At 42.6% G+C, this 21,262-nt stretch overlaps 1 protein-coding gene across 1 annotated transcript in view; it reads left to right on the top strand.

Annotated features, from left to right (window-relative positions):
• Positions 1-2,316: 2,316 nt before the first annotated feature.
• The window catches only part of arhgap22b (Rho GTPase activating protein 22b), a 36,835-nt gene continuing 17,889 nt past the window's right edge, over positions 2,317-21,262 (top strand). Inside the window, exons 1-3 of the mRNA XM_084343068.1 lie at positions 2,317-2,507; positions 11,340-11,539; positions 16,420-16,507. Of these exons, the coding sequence (XP_084199194.1) occupies positions 2,465-2,507; positions 11,340-11,539; positions 16,420-16,507 (331 nt within the window). The 5' untranslated portion in view covers positions 2,317-2,464. The remainder of the gene's footprint in view (positions 2,508-11,339; positions 11,540-16,419; positions 16,508-21,262) is intronic.

Below are 21,262 nucleotides of genomic sequence, written 5' to 3'. Positions count from 1 at the left end.
TGAATTTTGAAAGTATCTTGCCTAACACTGATAATGGATTAAAAACAGATGTAGCAGGCTAATAGTCTTTGTCATTGTGTTAACAAAGTTTATTGAAATTCTAACAGGGTTGTTTACAGTGCACAGTAGCCTGCTCAGTTCAGCTCACAACCTAACCTCAGGGCGTTCAGTTGTCCATCTGTAGCTTTATTAATTGCATTGGTTGTTAGCATCTTGTCTGCCCTATCGGAAAGGTAGATGGGCGGGATTTAATGGTGAACCTGTAGATTGACGCTAATGAGACGTAACGTTCACAGACGGCCACAGGTGTAGAGCTGCAGAGTAATTAAGTCCAATACTCTGGTGGATACAGAGTATCGACGAGTAACGGACATTAAGAAACATGCATGAGGTAAATACTGTTGTGTGTATGTTTTTTACTGTTCGGCAATCTGTAGTGTGTTAAAATAGAGATGCTAAGTGCTAACATGCTAGCGGAATTAGCATTTATTGCAACGTAGTAGCAGCTAATGTTACTGTGCTAATGTTAGCAGCTAGTTGAAGTAAAACAAGAGAACTGTTAATGTACACAGTGGACCAGGAAACAGTCTCCCAATCAGCTATCACTTGGTGGTTTTGGAGGGGTGTCACAACCCCAGTGAAATGACTTGTTTCGCCATCAGAATTTGATCCATTCAGTCTGATAACATTTGAAAAGTCTGGAAGAGCCACACCATTAAATTGTTTTATTCCCATTCAACCTAGCGGAGGACTAAACCGGAAGTTAGCCCCTTGACTGGAAGCTATGCAGAAGATCTGGGTAATTTTACACCCAGAAATTAGAACTTTTTTGGCTTCATGCACCACTGAGCAGCTTCCACAGGAATGAACAGGGCTCCTTCTCCAACGCTGTGTCCAGGTTTAAGTAGATCCAAGAAGCTAATGCTGACTTAACAAAGGCTGTGGAAGTAGCATAAGCGCTAATGTCAGTTGGCTATCAGCCATGTTTCTGTTTTGTGGTCAGGATTAATGTATGCTGTCAACCATCTTCCCTTAAAGTAAATGTTTTAATTCCCCCAAGTATCAAAAAATCAAATATTAACTGCGGTAATGTTCCTGGTGTTTTAGCTGCTTGTCCAGTGAACAGTATGTTGATGAATGATCAGGCTGCTCTGCAGTGGAGAGCACATGGCTGCAGTAATGCTAGGTGAGTAAGAACAATAGCGTGTGGGCGGCTCTGTTCAAACAGCCAAAGTTTGTGAATGGCAATCGGATTAACTGTGAAGAGTGTGTCTATTACTGCAGAAAGTGACGAACTGCGTTTGCATTATTACAGTCTGCCATAAATACAGCATTGTCTGCTAGTACAAAGCAAACATGGCAACTACTGTGACCTTGAAATGCTCAAAACATCAGAATGTAGAACAAAAATGACATTAGAAATAAAAATGAAATTGAAATTTTACTACAACTAATGCACATATTTAAAACTGCTACTAAATCAAACCTAGCTACCAAATTGAACACTGGTGACATTCGTCAAGGCTTCAAATTTCTCTTCCTGCCAGTGCCACACTCCTTCACACTGTCAGTTACAGCCCCCTGTAGCTCGAGGCGACATGACAATGTCTGTTAGAAAGGGTAACAGTATTTTTTCTCTCCTGGTTTTTCTTACTTGTGCCACTGGAATGCCTGGAGGATGTAATTACGACCTTCTGTATGAGCTGGGAATTTCCCACGTCTGACTTTGAACTGAGGGCAGGCATCGTTCTTCGACAGCCAAAAGTGGCAAAGAAGAAAAATGGTCAAGGAAGGTAATGAAGAAGAAAAGAGGGTAGAGACTGACGGATTTACAGTAGAATTGATGCGAGATCGGTGTGAGGAAAAGATTTGAAAAGGAGATAAAACGGCTATAAAGCCAGAGAGAAAGCAGAGGAAGGATGGGGGAATGAGTGATTAAGGGAAGGAGGTGGAGACAAGCTGAGGACCTCTACAGCTTAATTAGATGCAGAGGGAGGAGACACCTGCCAGATGAACACCCCCTCTCCTCCTCTTTTTGCTCTTTATAGAAAGCACTTACTACAGAAAATAACAACACTTAAAATCAGGCATCTGTTCGCCGGTCAGCTCCGTGATCTGCCGGTGTGAGACCCACCCCAAAAACCTCCTCCTCCATCTACCCCAGGCGGATGTACCGCTATGAATAATGTAACAGGGAGGAGTGGAGGCCACTGGGCGTGTGCGCGGAAAATAAAGAGGGGTAGTTCCTCCTCCCTCTCCCTCTCCTCCTTCACCACCCCCCTCTCTCTCTCCATTCTCCTCCCCTCCCCTCTTCACCCAACCCCCTTGCAGCCGGCCGCACTGCAGAAGGTCAGGGAGAGAAGAAGAGGAGAGAGGCGAAGACACAGAGAGGCAGAGGGAGAGACAGAGGGTGGGGTGTGTGGATGTACATGAACATGCCGAGAGGACAGCGCGTGGACGAGCGATGACAGCCATGCTGAGCCCAAAGATCAGACAGACCAGGAGAGGTAGGACACGGTTTACGTCTACACTACCTGCCAGCTGCGTTAGCTGCTCACACATCTGTAACTGTGTAGTGACACATCATGTCGTAGCTGACAGGGGCTATGATGGGAGTTCAGAGATCAGAGGATGTGTTAAATGTGATGCTTAGTCTTTATCTGGACTCTGATCTGCACTTTTACAAATATATTTCATTTTAGAAAAAGTGCTTTTTTCTCCTTTACAAAAGAATTTGTCTGCAGAAAAAACATTTTTTCCACTCCATCTATTTTCCTACTGCAGTCAGTGTATTTCTGAATGAAGCGCGGGTCAGCCCACGCAGGAAAGCTCTCGCGTACATTAGCATTCTACTACAGCTGGCCGATGCTGCCAGTGTGAATTCTATTAAGAGGAGCGAGCAGCATCTCTGGTTTCATCACTGCAGCGCTCAGCACTATCAGGCTGCCGTCAGCTGCTGCGCCTGAGTGTGTGTGTGTGTGTGTGTGCTCACACTCGTGCATGTACAGTATATGTGTGTGTCCTATGGTGGATGGACTGTATTAATATGTCCATGTGTGCCATTGTGTGTGTGTGTGTCCTTCTTTCCTTCCTTGGCACTAATCTCCGTAACTGCAATTATACAGCTGGATCTGATTAAGATGAAATGAATAGTTCCCAAGAATGGTAGAGTGATGTGTAAATCCCCGGCTGGAGCAGCATGAAATTGGCAGCAAAGTGGATTAAATCTGTGTTTGCATAAATTAAGACAGCAGAGCAGATTTAAACTAAGTAAGTGTGATTCACTGTGTACATTTTGTAAATTAGCACTTAATTGATTGCATTGCATTTAGGCCGTGACAAATAATTTTAACGAGCGTGATGGTTTAGCGCGAGCAGCTTTAAGATATAATTTTGAGTTAGGAGGATTCATGTGCATTTACAGAAGGACACGATATACAAAAATTGATAAAAACAAAAGGTCAAATACAACTGTCTCACTACTTTTAGGGTGTTGGAAATACATCAATGCATCGTTTCTGTTAAGACAGTGAAAATAAAGAGATTAAAGCGACTCTATGATCCTGCATGAGAAGCATTCTCTGCATACCGTCTGTAAATTGTTGCTCCACTGCTGACAGCATCACATTTGTTGTGTGAAGCCCATGAATAAACGGGTATGTGACAGATGTGGTCGTGTAGTTCAGGCTGAGCTGAGGTTAAAGTGGGTCAAGAAAGGACACATCACTAACCCATGAGTGCATGACATTTTCGATGACTGAACCGTTTCTGACCGGCGAACTAGAATGTCAAAGAAGTCACTGGAAATATGAATCAATAGTATAAATGTCATTGACATTTTTTATTGATCAGTCATGGCTGCGACATTCATGATCTTAGAAGGTCAGCTGACTAACTAACCATAAGCTTTGTCATATTTGACTTTGGAAGGTCAGTGACGAGCTATCTAGCTTAGATATGATATAAAAGATATGACTTATATGAATTTGGAAGATTAGCTTGTGTTCTGTCATAGTTGCAATCTGAAATGGCTGCAGTCTGTTGTTTTTCTACATCAAGTATACCACTAAGATGCGTAGGTGTCACAGCGCTGTCTTCCCCCTCAAAGCTAATGGTACTTTTTAAAAGAATAGTTTAGGAAACAAAACACCCCTTTGCTTTCTTGGTGGGAGTGAGATGAAAATGTAGACACAGTCAGTCTGTAGGCTAGCTAAAACACGAAATTAAGGTAAAGCCAGAAAAGCTATCTTAGTTTAGCTTGGTTTGCTAAATAGTTTTTTTTCTGTGAATGTAGCATAAAAACTTTCAATTGTATTGTTGAGTGTTGTAAAAATGATAGACATTTACCATGTCACTTGTACCTTTTTAACTTTAGCTGAGCTTACTTTAGCATAGCTTAGCATAAAGACTGGAAGACATGGGGCACCCTAATTAACATATTGTCTCATTTGTTTATTCTGTAGAAAAATGTAAAGTTATAGGTAGATTTACTTTGCCCTTGGACAGAGCCAAATTAGCTGTTTGCCCCTGCTCGCTGTCTTTGTGCCTATTTTAAGATAGGCTAATATGCTGACTGAGACATAAGACTGGTATTAGTTTTCTAATTTTACGAAGAAAGGAAACATGAAAATTTTCCATAAAAGTCCAACTTACATTATTCTAAAAACAAGTTGTGGCTCCAGGTGGATTTTTTACCTTTGGACAGAGCTAAGATAGCGGTTTCCCTCTGCTCACCGTCTTTGTGCTAATCTAAGATGATCTTCTGCTGGCTTTAGCCTCATATTTAGCATCCACACATAAGACTGGTATCAGTTTTCTCATCTTGCATGCTAATATCCCAGAAGTCAAGCTAACATTATTTACCCAACTGATTATTTGGATTTGCCCCTGAGGTGTAATTAAATCTGCACCATTATGCTTTCCTTTCAGAGCAACTCTTAATTGGAAATGCTTGTGTAAGTAAAAACACAATTTGCCGTTCTCCAAATAAGACTGCTGTGCTTCAGTAACTATAACAATCCACAACATATTAAAACTGTAATAGGGTGTGTATTGGGTGCATTTTTCTTAAACTGGCACCAGAATTGTAGTAGCAGCTTTAATTGCCCACATATCAGCTGCTTCATTCTCTTGCTGTGTCTTTCTGATGTGCGTTACCATGGTTTTATGATCAAAGTCCTGAAATGTAGCAGCACCCTGACATTCTGCCTTCCTGAGGCACATGAATGAACACCCTCACAACTAGATACCGTGAGCAAGAGTATACCGCATAGATAAAACATTCACACACTGACACACACAGAAAATGAGCATGTGGCGATGATAAGATGCACAGAAATGCAGAGATACGCTACACACCCGCTGCTGCAGATCAGTTCTGCTCCACTGCAGCTTTCACATACGGGGCCTGTATATTATTGGCCACACCTCCGAACATGTCAAGAAAGGCTGCCACACGCATGCACACACACACAATGGTTAACACATTAATCAACATGATAGGCTAACTGGAAGTTACGCACTGATGCACCTGTAACTCTCCCGGCCATTTTCCACGAGCCATAAATCACTACACAACAACCAGATTAATGAAATTGAATTCCTTCAGCGTCCCCGCGTGCATGCTTGTGTGTAGTCCACCTGTGTGTATGTGATTTAGCCATCAGTGTAGTATTGTCTAGCTAAATGTGGAGCACCCGCCTTGCTATGCTAATGGATAGGCTCCTCTATGATGTGCGTAAGAGCCATATACCCATTTCCTGCTGATGGTAAATATACAACTCCAAACTACATTAAGTGACATCATGGGGGCCTAGGGTGTGTGCGATCAGGCATACAGTATGTATGTGTGTGTGTCTGAGAATGTAGTATCAAGTGTCTCTTCATGTGCTCTACTGTAACACTTGTGTTTTGATTTAAGTCTGCAGACGACCATTTGTTCACATTGTAACATTACTTCCATACTTCAGACCTGACACTTGTGAGTCCAAATTTTATCCAGGAATTAAAACGATGTATTTCAATATTTGCATTCTCATTTGATTTATCAAGTCCTGTGTCAGAGCAAGCATAAACATCACCAACCGTACAGCATTTGGGGAAATTGGCTGAATCTAATGGTTAGTTTAGCTTGGGGAAATTGGCTGAATCTACTCCATCTGAGCTGGTGTAGACCTGTAGAACCTTTGCTTGATGCAGCCTTTATGAAGGTTTAGTTTTGACCAAATTGCAAAAACGTCACTATTTACATCCAGGGTCAACATTCAGTGCCAATACAGGATAGTTCTTTGTATCAAGGTGGGCAGAAGGCTAAGAGTGCGGAGGTCAGGGTGGTGGAGGACCAAGTTTCAATTTGGGAAAACAGAATTAAGAGAACTTCAGTAAGCAAGTTCAGCTGTTTGAGAATAAACCTGCACTTTAAGAACCGGTTGAAATTCAACCATGAGTAGTAGCTAGCTCTAGAGACTTGTTATATACATAATGAATACTGGCAGAGCTAGTCCATGAACATGCTAATTTGTTTTACTTTACCCTCAACATTTTGCTCACAAGATTGTACAAAAAAGGCTCTCTGAACTTGCTATCTTAATTGTCATTTAGCCAGTTCTTTACCTCAGTCTGTTATGGGACGATGCCTGTGGTGTGGTTTATTCTCTTGCAGAGAAGATAAAATAATTATGAAAGATGCAACAGAGCTAATAAGCTACGATATCTTCCGCCAATGTGGACTCTCTGTTCCCTCAAAGGTCCTCGCTGGAAACATGGCTTAGTATTAGTCAGTGTGAATTTGCTTACTTAGCCCTCAGGAGCAAACTCAATTATGAAATATGCGGACGACACCAGCGTCATCGGCCATATCACAAACAATGATGAGTTTGTAACCGGAGGAAATCCACCTTCTTGCAGAGTGGCTCACAGAGAACAATCTACTGGTCAACGTCAAAAAAATTCAAGGAGCTGATTGTTGATTTTAGAACAAAGGAAGCAAAGATACACATCCATCCTGCCATCTGCCAAAAGATACAGAAGTATCCGCTGCCATACCAGCAGACTACAGAGCAGCTTTATTTTTCAGCTTGTGAGACTCCTGGACTCATCCTCATCTTTACCACTGCACCATAAGAAATAGTTACTGTTGTGTAGCATAAAGGGACTACGACTTGCATTTTGTTGTAAAATAAATGGCAAATAAATGAAGCTTGAATCCAGTGATGGCGATGATTCCATTAAAACCTTTGCTATTTTAAATGCTTTAAATCTGTCATGATTCTTGTGTAATTCTGTTACTTCAATTTAAACCTGTTTTTCCATTTTCTGCTTAAGTCAAAGTTTTATAAGATGGTCGATAGTATCCAATCTGCTTAACACACCCATCTGCACCAACACACATACACGTTAATGATATCATGTATGAGCTCATGACTGAATGAGTCGCCAATCCATCTGTTATTCCTGGATATTCATCTCCATACCCAGAATTATTCATCCATGCTGCCGAAATAACATGACACACATACTAATTTACATATATTATCACTGGGGCATTTCACCATAAACAAATGTGGACAGACTACATCTGCACTCAGAGTCAGGCATGATGTTCAGCCCCTATTATTTGACTCAGTTCTTCCCTAACTACTATCTACTGTAAATGAATGAGCCACAATTACGCTCTCTGTTTCGGTGAATTGCTGCGATTATGCATAGAGTGCACTATTACAGTCAAACAGCCTCTTTTCAGCATTGTAGTTGATAGTTGTAGAAGTGACCACAGAGCAGCTCCACCCAAGCCAAGGAAGGTCTGAATCACTCCGAGCAGAAGGTCCAAATTGGCGCATTGGGTAGTCGTGCTTGGCACACACACACACACACACACACTCAAAAATCAGTTGTTGTGACTCAGGCGTGATTCATCGGCCAGTTTAGTTCCACTCAGTCCGTGATCCAGACAGCTGATGTGTCGAACAGTGGTGCTCTTTTATGCTCCAACTGGCAGGGTAAGGAAGGATGGAAAGAAACAAGGGATGTGATGTGGTGAGGAAAAACAGGGTGGTGAAGGTGGACAGGGAAGGTGGGTGTCATTTTTAGCTGGTAATAAGGTGGAAAGAGTAAGACACCTAGTCAGGATTTCTATTGATCACATGTGAAGCACTTTACTGACTAAAACAATTGGTTTACTACCAAAATAATCAGTACCAGGCAGGGTGGCAGTGGGACAAACATCTGGATCACACAGGTACAATCTTTAAACAAAGTCTAAATGTATGACGGAGGACATGTAAAGACTCAGGAGTTAGGAAGCCGTTGGAAAACCCAAGAATTGTATCTTGACAATTCATGGAGAGTGCCAGGGATGACGTATTTTTACAGGCCAACCAAGAAGTTAGCATCGTCCTGGTTCCCTCAATAGAAAGCCTGTAGGATTTTTCCGTTGGATTTTGAATTATTGCAGAAAGAAAGCTCTGTGTTGTAAACATCACCCAACTGCAAAAAGCAATCTTTGCTATGCTCAAGAATTAACATTCCACTCATAAACAATGGAAATAATTACATTTTAAAAATAGCTAATTAAAATGTGCCTCAAATCCAAGAACTCATTTATTAGACAAAACCTGCTTAAATGACGTGCCAGTGGCGAGAGCAAGGATCCTCTTGTGTGCGCGCACGTGTGCTCTTACTAATAACAGAGCTTTGATTCAACAGAACCAGCAGTGCTGAACATGAGGCGGGAGAGAAGAATCAGAGCGAGTCAAAGTAAGAGAAATGAAGGGAGACGAGGCAGGGGGGTCGAGAGAGAGTGGAATTAACACAAGACGGATAAATGAGAATAGCCGAGGTAGAGGAGGTCGGCTAAAGAGAGAAAGCAGGCAGGAGAAGATGTCTATTAATGGCTATTAAACACGTCCATTATGTATACAGGTAGGAAGGAAAGGACAAGGACAAAAGATTGTTCCATTGGATGTTTTGATCTTAAAAAGCAGTACATATTGCCATGTTTGGTTGCTCAGCAACCCAATTTCCACCATATTGCTCAGATTTTACATGACAAGCTGCCCAGAGAGGTAGTCCAGGCCCAAACATCACACATCAAAGTTCTTTCATAACCCCACAAAAGACATAATGGACACTATGCTCAAAGGTTTTTGGCTGTCTGTGCACACACTCAACAAGGTCTTAAAGGATCCATTTATTACAGTGAACTGCAAAATAGACCAGATTCCTCTATAAACAATGTATTAAATGTCTTTGTGTAATGTAAAAGGTGTTGCTCGTAGTGATTAACCAACATAGAATTATCACCCAACTTTGTAGTTTCTCTTTTAGTGTCTTTAAGCTCATTGTTTTGGTTTAATACGCCACTTTTTTGGTTCAGTCTCAAAGCTTCCATCATGTTACCAGTTGTAGCAGGCAGAGAAACGCTCAAACCTACGGATAGATACAGTTAGCAACTATCTGATGAACATAGGGGAGCATTTAGTAGCTAAAGAGATAGATATTTCCCTTAGGAGTAGGTGGAGACCTAAACGGAGCTAAAAGAGGAGTGCATATTGGACCCAAAGTGACCAAAACATTTAATACTGGCTTTATATACTGGTACTGGTTTATATTTGTGATAGTAAAGCTGCCACTGTAATTGTTGGTTAATTTGATAACCTTTGGTATCTGACAGGAGTATTTCACAGAATTCACATCGACACTGGAAGGTGAAAACCCTTAAATGTCAGACTGGGGCCAAGGAATACAGTTTTGGAGACTGTGTTAGTTTTTCTTAGCATCAGTTATTCCAAGAAAAACTCTCTCTTTCTGTGCCTCAGGAGGTGCAGCAGGTCCACTAATCGAGGGTCACTGGTTCAGCTCTGGCTGCGTGTCAGAAATAGAAATATTGTGAGGCACCTCGTATAGAAAAGCTCTGTATCGATCGTGAGGAGCAGTTTGGCACCCTGCATGGTAGCCTCTGAACATCGGTGTATGAATGGATGTGTGAATGAGTGAATGTGTTAAGTGCTGTGAATGGTTGGAAAGCCATTTATGTGATGATATTCATCATATGTTCATAAAAGTAATTTCTTCACAAAAAATCTACAAATGATGAGTCCATCCACCATTTGGCACATCTCTGAGGATCAACAGGCTTTACAGACTATGACATGAAATAAAAATGACACCAGTGCTGTCCTTTAGGCTGTATGTCTGCTGGACAGGGAGAGATGAGACAATAAAAAAGAAAACACATTGATTTTCTTCGTCCTCCCCATTCATCCATCCCCTCCTGCCCTCCGTGCCATCTGAACATTGATCATTTCTGTGCGTGTGTGTGTGTGTGTGTGTGTGGTACAAATGCACACCAGCAGGGAGGATGTCTGCACAATTGATTCCTATAAATTATACATGATCATCAAATAGCATTGCCAGCCCTCATCTCAGCTCTGTTGCTCTGTGGCGTTTCCCCTCTATGTAAAACCTTGAAATCTTGCATCCTGCTTCCTCCTTCAGTCACGTTTCCTCTGTGTTCCCTCTCTGTTTTTAGATTTGACCTCACAGATTATAAAAGAAGATAACAGCACAAAGGCTGACAGTATACATGGCAATGGTGTTTTATTCTTACACAAGTCATGCTTCAGTGTCAGCTGATGTAATAATGTCAAAAATGATCCACGCCGCGCTCCTAAATCTGTGTATTTTTCGCGGCTGATGTCATACAAGGACAGACCTGATGTCACATTGAGACACAGCTATAAAGCTGCCATCCCCTCCCTTTTAAACCTGTCCTTGACTGAGCTCAGGTTACGCACGTTTGCTGAGAATGATTCAGTCAGCCAGACAGTCACTCAGCCAGCCAGCCAGTCCCATGTGGTCCTATTATCTTAGCGCAAAAAGCCTCTGCTCTGCTATTGGGTTGCTGCAACACACAATAAGTCTCCTCCAAGGACCTCTGAACTAGAAGGGGGGGATCCCTGTCACCTGAGGCTATGTTCGTGTATGTATGTATGTGTGTGTGTGTGTATTCCCTTCACAGTCTCTATTGTATCTCCTTTCTGTCATTATTTGTGCCTGCTGCCTCTCTACAGTCCCTCTCCCCCTTCATCTGGCGGCGTTGCGGCCCGGGGCAGAAGGTTGTGTGTGTTCATGTCTGAAGAGCCTGGCAGGACATGTGTGTGCATGCAGCATACAGAATGAGGGATAACACAAGCTTCTATTAGGGAGAAAATGAAAAGAAAAATGGAGAACTGTAGTAAATCAAGCAGAAACACCAATTCATTCCCGACCCTTCACGTTCTGCCTGCTTGTGTAAATGCAGCATAAAAATGCTTTGTGTGTGTGTGTATGTGTGTTTGCAGCCAGGTCCAAGAGCATGGTGATGGGCGAGGTGTCGCGGGGCCCATGCCGGCCGGCCTCCCCCAGCCTCCAGGAGGGGGCGCTGAAGGCTGGCTGGCTGAAGAAGCAGCGCAGCATCATGAAGAACTGGCAGCTCCGCTGGTTCGTGCTGCGCTCGGACCAGCTCTTCTTCTACAAGGACGAGGAGGAAACCAAACCGCAGGTAATAATACGTAATGTGGAATACACTGACAGGACGGTTAAATCAAACCACGATAACTCACTGCTCTTTGGCTTGTGTAAATGCATTTACACAATTAAATCAAAATGTTCTATCTTGGTCCCAGTGGTGCAGCTACCCACTCTCTGGAGGTACTGATGGACTTTTATGGCTAACAAGCCAGATAGCACTAAAACACAAACAAATGATTGTATTTGATAATGAGAGAAGAGTAGTTGAGTTGCATTATTACCTCCGCCAAGAAGGTTGTGTTTTTACCCGTGTTTTTTGATTGGTTGTATTGTCAGCAGGATTACAAAAAACTACTGAACAGATTTCCACAAAGTCGATGGATGATTGGTTTGACCCAGACTAGACCCCATTAACCTTTGGTGCAGAACTGTACAAAATTGCAAAAATAGGACGTTTTTGACATTTTTGTTAATTTCTCAGGGAATAATGAATGGATCTTGATGGGAAAAAAAGGAGGTGTATTTAGTTGGCTGGTATCTCTCTCTAGCACAGGTGAATGAATGAATGATTACTCCATTCTACTGTGAAGGTGAGCTTATTTGCAATATACCAGGACCCTGAAACTGAAGCAGCTACATTGTCGACTTTATTATTTACACCTGTGGGTTTCCTACAGTGACACGCCCATTAACGTTTCAAGTTCCATTTTAAAAACCAGCCTGTTAAAGGAGCAAAAATAGCTAAACATCTAACTAGCTAGTGGCTACAGCAGTACAATAGGAAAAAAAATATGAATTGAGGTAAAGTGACAGTCATCGTACAAATATTATCAGAATTAACACATTCATATTGTAAAGTTTAGAAAAGTTCCATGTCAGTCAATGGTGGACCCCCAAGTTCTTCATGGACAGTAGCTGACGACATCAGGGCCTTCATTCATTCTTATCCATTATGTAAGGCATTAAAGTCATAGATCGTATTCACTTGTAATATTAAAAAGTAATATTTAAAATTAGCTAGGAAGTGGTTGTACGCTAACAGGTTCAAAATGTTGTTGTGCCTTGAAATGTGGCCTGTTTGTCTCCAGATTTTCACTATCCGTTATCTTAACAGCCATTAACAGCCACCATTTGAGCTTCCCAGCCCGAGTGTGACAATGGCTGCCGTGTGAATATGGTCTATGCCGAAAATCTGAAATAGCCACGTCATGCACTGCAAAATAATCTGTGATGAAAACAGGAGTAAAGTAGACTAACTACCAATAACACTGTTCTTTAAGAAAACTCTCCCAACATTACTACTGTATATGCTTTATTTGTGCCAGCAGAAGGAAATACACATTGGTAGTGGTGACTCATCGCACTCACAGTACAGTTTAAGTGCATTAGTCGCACAGCAGAGAGTGACGCCTGGTTTCCTCCTCCATTAGTGCTCCATTATAAAAATATTTAGAGTAAACCCATAATCGATCCCATTGTTTCTGTGATGAGAGACGTCTTTAGCGGCCAGGTGCTGACTCACATTTTCCTATTATGATTCCTATTTATGAGTTCAGAAGCAGCACGGTAGCTGGCCTGGACTGACCTCACACACACACACACACACACACACACACACACACACACACACACACACACAGTCATATAAACAATGTTGGGATGGACGGCCAACAGCTGACAGGCTTACAAAACCGTAACATGAGGCGATGATGTAATCTAACAACAAAAGACAGCGGGGGCAGGTCTGTGACACACACACACACACACACACACACACACACACACACACACTCTCATACACAGACACAGACACACACACACCAACATGGCCTTTCGAGCATAATAATCATCTCTTTACATTCCTGGCTGAAATCTCGACACTTTTATTGATTTCCTCCGTCTTCACTCTGCGTGACTGCCATTCATTTAATGTAGGCAGCAGCCGTCTGCCATCTCTGTCTTTCAGTGGGTCAGCGCACACACACACATTCATTCACACATGCTATACACACACACACACACAGAATGACGCATCTCTTCAGCGCAGTGTCCACTCTGCAGGGAACAACTGACTGAAGGCTTTGACAGACTGTCTTTAATCAGAGCTTGCCAATACCCATCCAGCTTGTATTGATTTGCAACTCCCAGTGGATTCAGTGCACACACATGGATGAGCGCACACACACGTACACACTCGGAGGAATGCACATTTATGCACACACACGCATCCTCCCCCCTCAGAGAGCAGGATGTGTGAGAAAGTGTCACTCTAGCCTTTTTTTCCCTTTTCCTCTCATCTTCTAATCGATAGGAAATACGAGGATGGGAGTGGTGGGGGTTTTAAGGGGGGAGGGAGGGGGTACAGAACAGGACCTCCACCCACCCGACCAAGATGAAAAGATGTGATAATTGGTTGACGGGAAGGCAATACTGACGCATGATCTATACAGGTTTGCTTTTCCTTTTCATCATGTGGGGATAAATCCACTTCAGAACAAATGGTCTTCAGTTATCGGACAATAGATTTATGTTGATAAAAGACAAACACATGGGTGGTGGTGGAGGAGGAGGAGGAGGAGGAGGAGGAAGGGATAATTAGGAATACAAAATGAGTCTTCAGCTGCAATTCATCACACACAAACCAAGTAAAAATATGAAGCTTGCTGTGCCTCCATCTTATTACATAATTGCTATTAATGTGATGTTTAGCTGTAGAGAACGCCTGTCAATCAAATAGTGTAAGCTCATCTGTCATGTCTTGTCAATTGTGCCTTCAGTTCTCTGTTGATGGAGCTTTAGTTTGGTGACACACTGTTCTTGTTCAGTGCTGGTTGCTGATGCTGTTCTTGTTAACTTCTCAGTTCATTTTCTGTGAATACAAAAGAAGCTAGAAACATATTAAACATCACTTCCTGTGTGCCGTAGGACCAGAATTTGAATCTGGAAAAGACATAAGCAAAATGGCTTCATACAGCTCGTCCAATGTCTCTGGAAGCCCTGAGATCCCAAATTGATTGAAAAAGATATTAATTACACCCCGTAACTTTAGCAGTTAAGCTAAAAGTGTCAACGCACAACCCTGTCTGAAATGGGCGCATTAGCTTAAGCACACGTTGAGGGTGTAGATAACGTCTTTTCAAATCAATTTGGGATCTCAGAGTGTCCGGAGAGTGGGATGAGCCCACTTGAGAGTTAGGGATGAGAGTTATCTATGATGTGAATGATTTTAGACTCCGGACACATTCCAGCAGCGTTCAGTCTTGATGTATGGCAGTATATATTTTTGGGAAACTATGAAGTGCAGTGGGACTGAACAGCTGGTGACAGCTTCGAGGGCTTCATTAAAAAGTATTAGCACTGCAGTAAACTTTCTCATAGGAAGGTGCTTATGAGTGTTGAGTCCGATGTGGTCGCGGTGATAGCAGCTTTACTGCTGCTGCTTTGACTGGGATCCAGTATCAGCTCAGGTTTATATGCAAGGAGACAGCTGGTGAAAATGGTCAGAGCCTCACAGCATGTGTTAAACGAGGAGTCCGAGGTGTTTATGCGGCTCAATTTAAGAGCCCCGCACATGGTACCGATCATTCACGGAGTGTGATATTTGTGGCAGCGCCGGAGGACGTTTCCAAAGTGAGATGAAAGTGAGTGGGAGTCTTCAGGGGCCCGGGCTGGTGTCCTGGTCCAGGATGATGATTGGCATTTATGTGCAAACCAGGTTAAACTGGGCGTGTCCACATCTGTTTGAAGGCTCATGGATGAGAGCCCGGTTTAATACAGACGGGGGCTCTTTTCAAAGTCACTGAAAAGGACAAACTGTGCAATCTATCCTACATTTTCATCTTCCACTGCTTGTTTTTTGTGATTTGTGTTCTCGGGTGACGTGTTGCCTTTTCTTATTCATTCATCCCCGGCCAGCTACTCGTGTTATTCCGAGCACATAGCCCCCCTGGGAGCTCTTCCCCCCGCGGTTCCTGCCCTGCCCCCGTGCTCCATCCATCCGCAGCTCCCACCCCTTCCATTTGTTGCCATGGCGACTAATGTTGGCGACAGCCCGCCCGGCCCTCTGGTCTGAAGCTCTTTGGCAGACTCCTCTCCCAGTTTGATGGAGGATGCCAGCGCGCAGATTAACGTGGGCCGACCCACAGACGCTGGCATCCCTTCACAGCTCACTTGGCCCTCGGCTCTCCAGGCTAAATGGGTATTGATTTGGATAATGTATTCTGATAATCTGTGTGGGTCCCTGTTCAATCACAGGAGTAGCTCCTTAAAATTTAAGAGGGGTCAAGAAGGAAGGAAGTGGGAGAGAGGGAGCAAGGACGAGAGGAGGAGAGGAAGAAGAAAGGCCAGAGGGCATGTAGAAGGACACTGAGCCAGAAGGAGGGAGGACAGATGATTTTAGGGCTGAACGTGAGGAAAAAACGTAATTGCGTTTTTTCTGAACAATATTGCAATTAGGATTTGTGGTCTACATGTTATTAAACAAGATTATGTCTAACTTATCAATGTGATTCAGGACTGTATACTGCATTCATTCACAGATCAGCTCATAAAACCCATAAAATGTTGAACATGCCGGATGGAAAGAATTCTTCATGGTGATCTATAAACTTGGAGAAAAACATCAGTTGGCTGGAGATGAGCGAAAAATGGAAATATTTCAACAGAAAATGTCTCCTTCCCTTAAAGTCGGTACAAACCAGGTGAAATCAAACACGGCACAGGACGTTGCACTCTTCAAAATTTCCATTTCAATATGAAGGGATATAGAAGAGGAAAACGAAGAGTAAAAAGAATGGAAAGAAAAGGTGATAAAAGGACAGAAGGGTAAGAAGGAAGAAAGGAGAGGAAAGAAACAAGGACATTGCATCTGTTTCAGTCTTATATTTAAATGCATCTCTCTTTGTGTTTCAGGGCTGTATCCCTCTGCAGGGATGCCAGGTCAACGAGCTCACAGCGAATCCAGACGAACCAGGAAGACACCTTTTTGAGATCGTACCAGGTGAGTTCCCCACTAGCTTCTCCACTGCCTCCTCTTTAACCACCTCACATCTCTCCAAGAAAACACCCTGCCACTTCGCACAGTGTCCATTTAAGTAATTTCATCTATCTTATTTTTAGTGGTGCACTAAATGGTGCAATTCAGTTGTGGGTGTTCAGATTGCTGTCCATCCTCATAAATAACTTTTAAACATGACTTTTATGCTCCTTTAGTTGCTATAGCATGAACTACATTTTTCCTGCTCTTCAGCATAGCTTGTATTCCTGTTGTGCTTGTCTTTGCTTAGATTATGAATAATCCAAGCACAATTTAGACTTGATAAATTCCCTGTCTAGATTAGAATATCTATATGGGGGCATCGGTCACAAATAAGAATAAAACTATTACCATATACAGTATGTATGGGTTGTAGAGCTGCACGCTATTTTTAGTGTTGATTGTTTTCTCACCCAATCGATTAGTTTATGTCTTTAAAATATCGAAAATGGTGACAAATGTCGATCAGTTTTGCTTTGGGATGGTGGCTAACCCAACCTGAAAGTGTCAGTATTTGACGATGTGGGAATAAGACACAAAAAATCAAGGGGTGGAATTAATAATGGCCATTTTTATGACACCACGTTTGGTCCAGAAACAGGAAAAGTGCATGGCTAGCTAGTATAGAAGAGGTCTTTCCAAAAATGTTCACAAGTGAGTCATATCACAAAAACACTTTGCAAGGTGCTATGTTTTACTCATTAAAGTTGTCTAAAAAATGGAAGCAGCAATGAGAAACTACATAAAACATGTTATGTCTCCTGTGTTATGTGAATTAAACAGCTGTTTCTGTCTGCACTACTTTAAAAACTGTGTTAAACAGACAGTATAAACTAGGGTTCAATTACCTTCATTCTCCGGCTGCTATTCAGCATCCAGACAGCAGGGAGCACTATTAGTCAAGCATTGGTTGCTGTAGTGGTCCGTCTCACTCGCATGACCTCAGAGCTGCAGACATGTCACGTACCAGCATTACATTTCTAACTCCAGAAGTGCCATAAACTAAATAGAAAAGAAATTGGCCTCTCCATCATCTGAAGCTGCTCCACGCCGGCAGATCTCAGGTCTGTGAGCGAGCCGTCATGCTTCACATGTTAGCACCTGCACAGAGGGAGAACAGTCTGCTTAGATTAGCCTCACATAGTCTTTCACTCAATCAACACAACACCTACTCTTACCTGTCAGTGTGTGTCAGTATGTGTGTTGGGGCTTTTACCACGACAACAACCACACAACCTCAAAATCAAGTCCTGCAATCGAAGCTGCAACACAGCCGCCGAGCTCAGAGGTGGTACAGTCCGTCCCTCTGGCTCCATATATCACCCTGTCACTGTGGGAGTGTTTGCTCGGAGGTCCCTCCTGGTGTTTAGAATGGCCGACAGGCTTGTGAGTCTCTTGTGTGTTTTGTTTATGGCCAGTCAACATAGCAGAGGGGTGAGAAACCCCGTGAGTTTCTACGGCCGGCACCCCGAGGAACCAGACTGGAGGGAGAGACGGCAGATAGACAGCTGAAGAGGAAAGTAGACAGGTGGATGATGCAAGCAGACAGGCAGGACAGCAGAAATACTTCAAGTTTGAGAAAACTAATATACATAAAAGACTTATAATTAAATTTGAACCCTGATGAAGATTTAAAGGGACAGTTCACCTCAAAGTCAAAAATGCATATTTTTCCTCTTACCTGAAGTGTTATTTATCTGTCTACATTATTTTGGTGTGAGTTGCCAAGTTTTGGATATTGACCATAGAGGTTCCCCCACTTAAATATAATGGAACTCGATGGTACTCGAGCAGTTTTGTATAGGAACTACTTTCTTTCTACCAAACTACACCAGCCAACTGTATCACCACTCAGAAGGAATCTAAGACGCTAGCTTACTAAGCTAGTTAATCTTTGCAAGGATTCGCCTACCCAGTGTTCTGTTTTGTACTAAACCAAGTGCCGATGTTCCAACTGCCGAATACCCAAAGGTTTAAAAGTAACACACACACACAAATCTTCAGGGCAGAGTTGACAAATCTCAATTTCAATTTATTCAGGCCATGTCGGCTAACACGCTAATGTTTCAGCCAAGTGGCTTTCATCAAAACAATGGGATGGAAATGGAAGTCATTTAATTTATATGTAGGAGCTGGAAGATGATTGGCTTAAAAATGTTTACATCCTGCACTGTCATGAGCAAGAGCCTCTCCTCCATGAGTACATGCAGGCTAGGGCTGCAACTAGGCGTTATTTTCATTGATTAATCTGTCAGTTATTTTCATTGTCGATTAATGTATTAGTGTTTGGTCTATAAAATGTCAGGAAATGGTGAAAAATGTCAAAAAGTGTTGTCCAAAGCCCTCAAATGTCTTGTTTTGGTCCACAACTTAGATATTCAGTTTACTGTCATATAGGGATACAAAAACAGGAAATATGCACATTTAAGAAGCTGCAATCAGAGAATGTGGAGAATTCTTAGAGACTCTCTCTAATCAATTATTTAATTACCACAATAGTTGTCAATTAAAGGTGCAATATGTTATAATTTTTGTTGAAAACATTCAAACATTAACAAAAATGATCAACAGACTTCGAAGATATAACAGTTTTGAAGGTATGATGTCTGTGTTGTGTTGCAGGGATATCCAATGAAGTTAGCATGCTAGCCAATTAGCAAAGCAAAGCTTCTGCGCATGCAGCGTAAACATCAACACTCCCATGGTGCTTCCATCTCACGCTTCAGGCAGCTAGATGAATGGCTGACCGAGCTAACGGCAGCTACAGCTCGCTCGTGGTGATATGCTGAGCCTCGTTGTTTCGAGTATGAATCTGACAGGTGGTCAGTTCTTACATATTGCACCTTGGGGATGTTCTCGAGATCAACACGAGGAGTCTGATTGTATTTCACTGTGTTCCAGATGAATCAGTATGAGTTACATTCTTCCTCTCCTCCACCTACAGCGCTGACTGCATCTTCTGTTTATCAAATCTGTCGGCTCCGTGGGGAGAAACACATGAGTTACTCTGCTCTTTCTTCACTCTGTAATCGGCTTAGAGTGACGAAGGCTTTATCCACTCCTGTTGTATGAAATGAATAGACTGATGAATGGATCTCAGACTTCACGTTGAGTTAAAAGTAATGCTTCAAGGAGGACAGTGCTTCCTCTCATCTTTAAAACAGTCATTACGGTGTCCAGTCATGTCTGCAGCTTTCTCCTCGCAACGGGAGCCAGTTTTCACTGAACAATACACAGAGACAGAAGAGATAGAAGATCACCAGCCTGGCAAAACAGTAATCAGCAGTGATCTCAATAAGCACTGATGCTCTTTTACACAATCTTTTATGCTTCTAGGAAAGCAAAGACTGTAGTGAGTGTTTACTGTTGGCCGATGAATGAACTGCCACCCGAGGACATCACAGCCAGCACCGATGAGAGATTGAGGAGAGGGTTTCTGAAGAGTTCTTTAATTAGTCCTTGTACAAGAGTCCTTAACTCTTCATGGTTCAACAAACAGGATCTCACAGGGTTGGCAGTTTAATCCCAGGGTCCACCTAACCACATGTCTTCGGGTAAGACTCTTTCTATTTCGCTACTTTGACCATCATATTAGGCAAGCCAGGGCCTTGTTAACTGAATATTTTTCATCACACGAAAAATTGAAAGGACCACCTGCTACATACAAACTTTTGATCATGTCCGTGGAAAGATTCTTCCCTGACCTTAAAACTGTGGTTGAAGATGCGGCGGTAATTCACAGCCTCCTGTGTGGCAGCAGAGCACGCGTTCAGCCTTCAGAACAAAATGAAGGGTGTTTTCACATGTAGTCCAGTTCTTCGTGTTCATACTTTACTGCGTTAGATTACGAGCAGCTTTCACTTGGAACATGATGGCTGAGGATTCCCCTCATTTTATTGCGTGTAGCTAAAGTGCTTTTGACATCATTTTTTACCTTGCATAGTAGTCCTGTTGACGCTTCTTGCTTAGAGGTAAACTTGAGTGTTTTGGTAGGTTGCTGCTGAATGTGGTCTGTACTCCATATCTAGAGGAGTGCACTAGTTTGTTCTTCAGACCAAACTACTCCTCGTCCACAAGCCTCGCTACCGTTAGCAACCATGGTTCTGTGTTTTTGTTTTTGAGTGTCCCAGTGTTGTCTGCAGCGAGCCTCGGGGGGTAAAATACAATGGCAAAGGGAGAAGGAAAACTGGAGTCATTTGTCTTCACAGTGGAAAGGTTAAGTGAACCGCAGTGCTGACTTGAAGCGAACCGCTCTCAGACCACCTGCCAAAGACGGAGTCTCAGAGCAGTTCTCTTGGCGTTTTCAAATACGGGCACAAAAACCTGACTAATTGCTCCGGCTTCGTTTGGAGGGCTGAAAGAGCCCAAGTGTGAAAACGCTCTAAAACAACATGAGAATTCTTTTGTCCGAGACAAAGGCGTAAAACCAATCGCCTTTGTGGTAACCTCCCTTTTAAAGTCCATACAGACCTGGTGGAAGGTTTAAGTTCAGGTGAGGCCACAGAAGGCCAAACGAGTTCAATTTAATTTCTCGTTTGTTCATATTTTATGTGATTGTAAAATTGCATTGTTCATATTGTGGCCTGCGCTGTCACTGTGGAGGGGGGAAAAAATCAATCATCTGCATCAGGTGTCGTTGAAAACTGACCGCAGTCGGTGTTTTTACAACCCTGTCCGTCAAAGAAATAAATCAGTAATAACAGAAAAAAATACACACAA

Source organism: Pagrus pagrus (genome assembly GCF_965226575.1).
Source record: "Pagrus pagrus genome assembly, chromosome: 21".
Classification (NCBI taxonomy): Eukaryota; Metazoa; Chordata; class Actinopteri; order Spariformes; family Sparidae; genus Pagrus; species Pagrus pagrus.
Note: the sequence above shows the minus strand (reverse complement) of the source record. Positions and strands in the feature narration are given on the sequence as shown.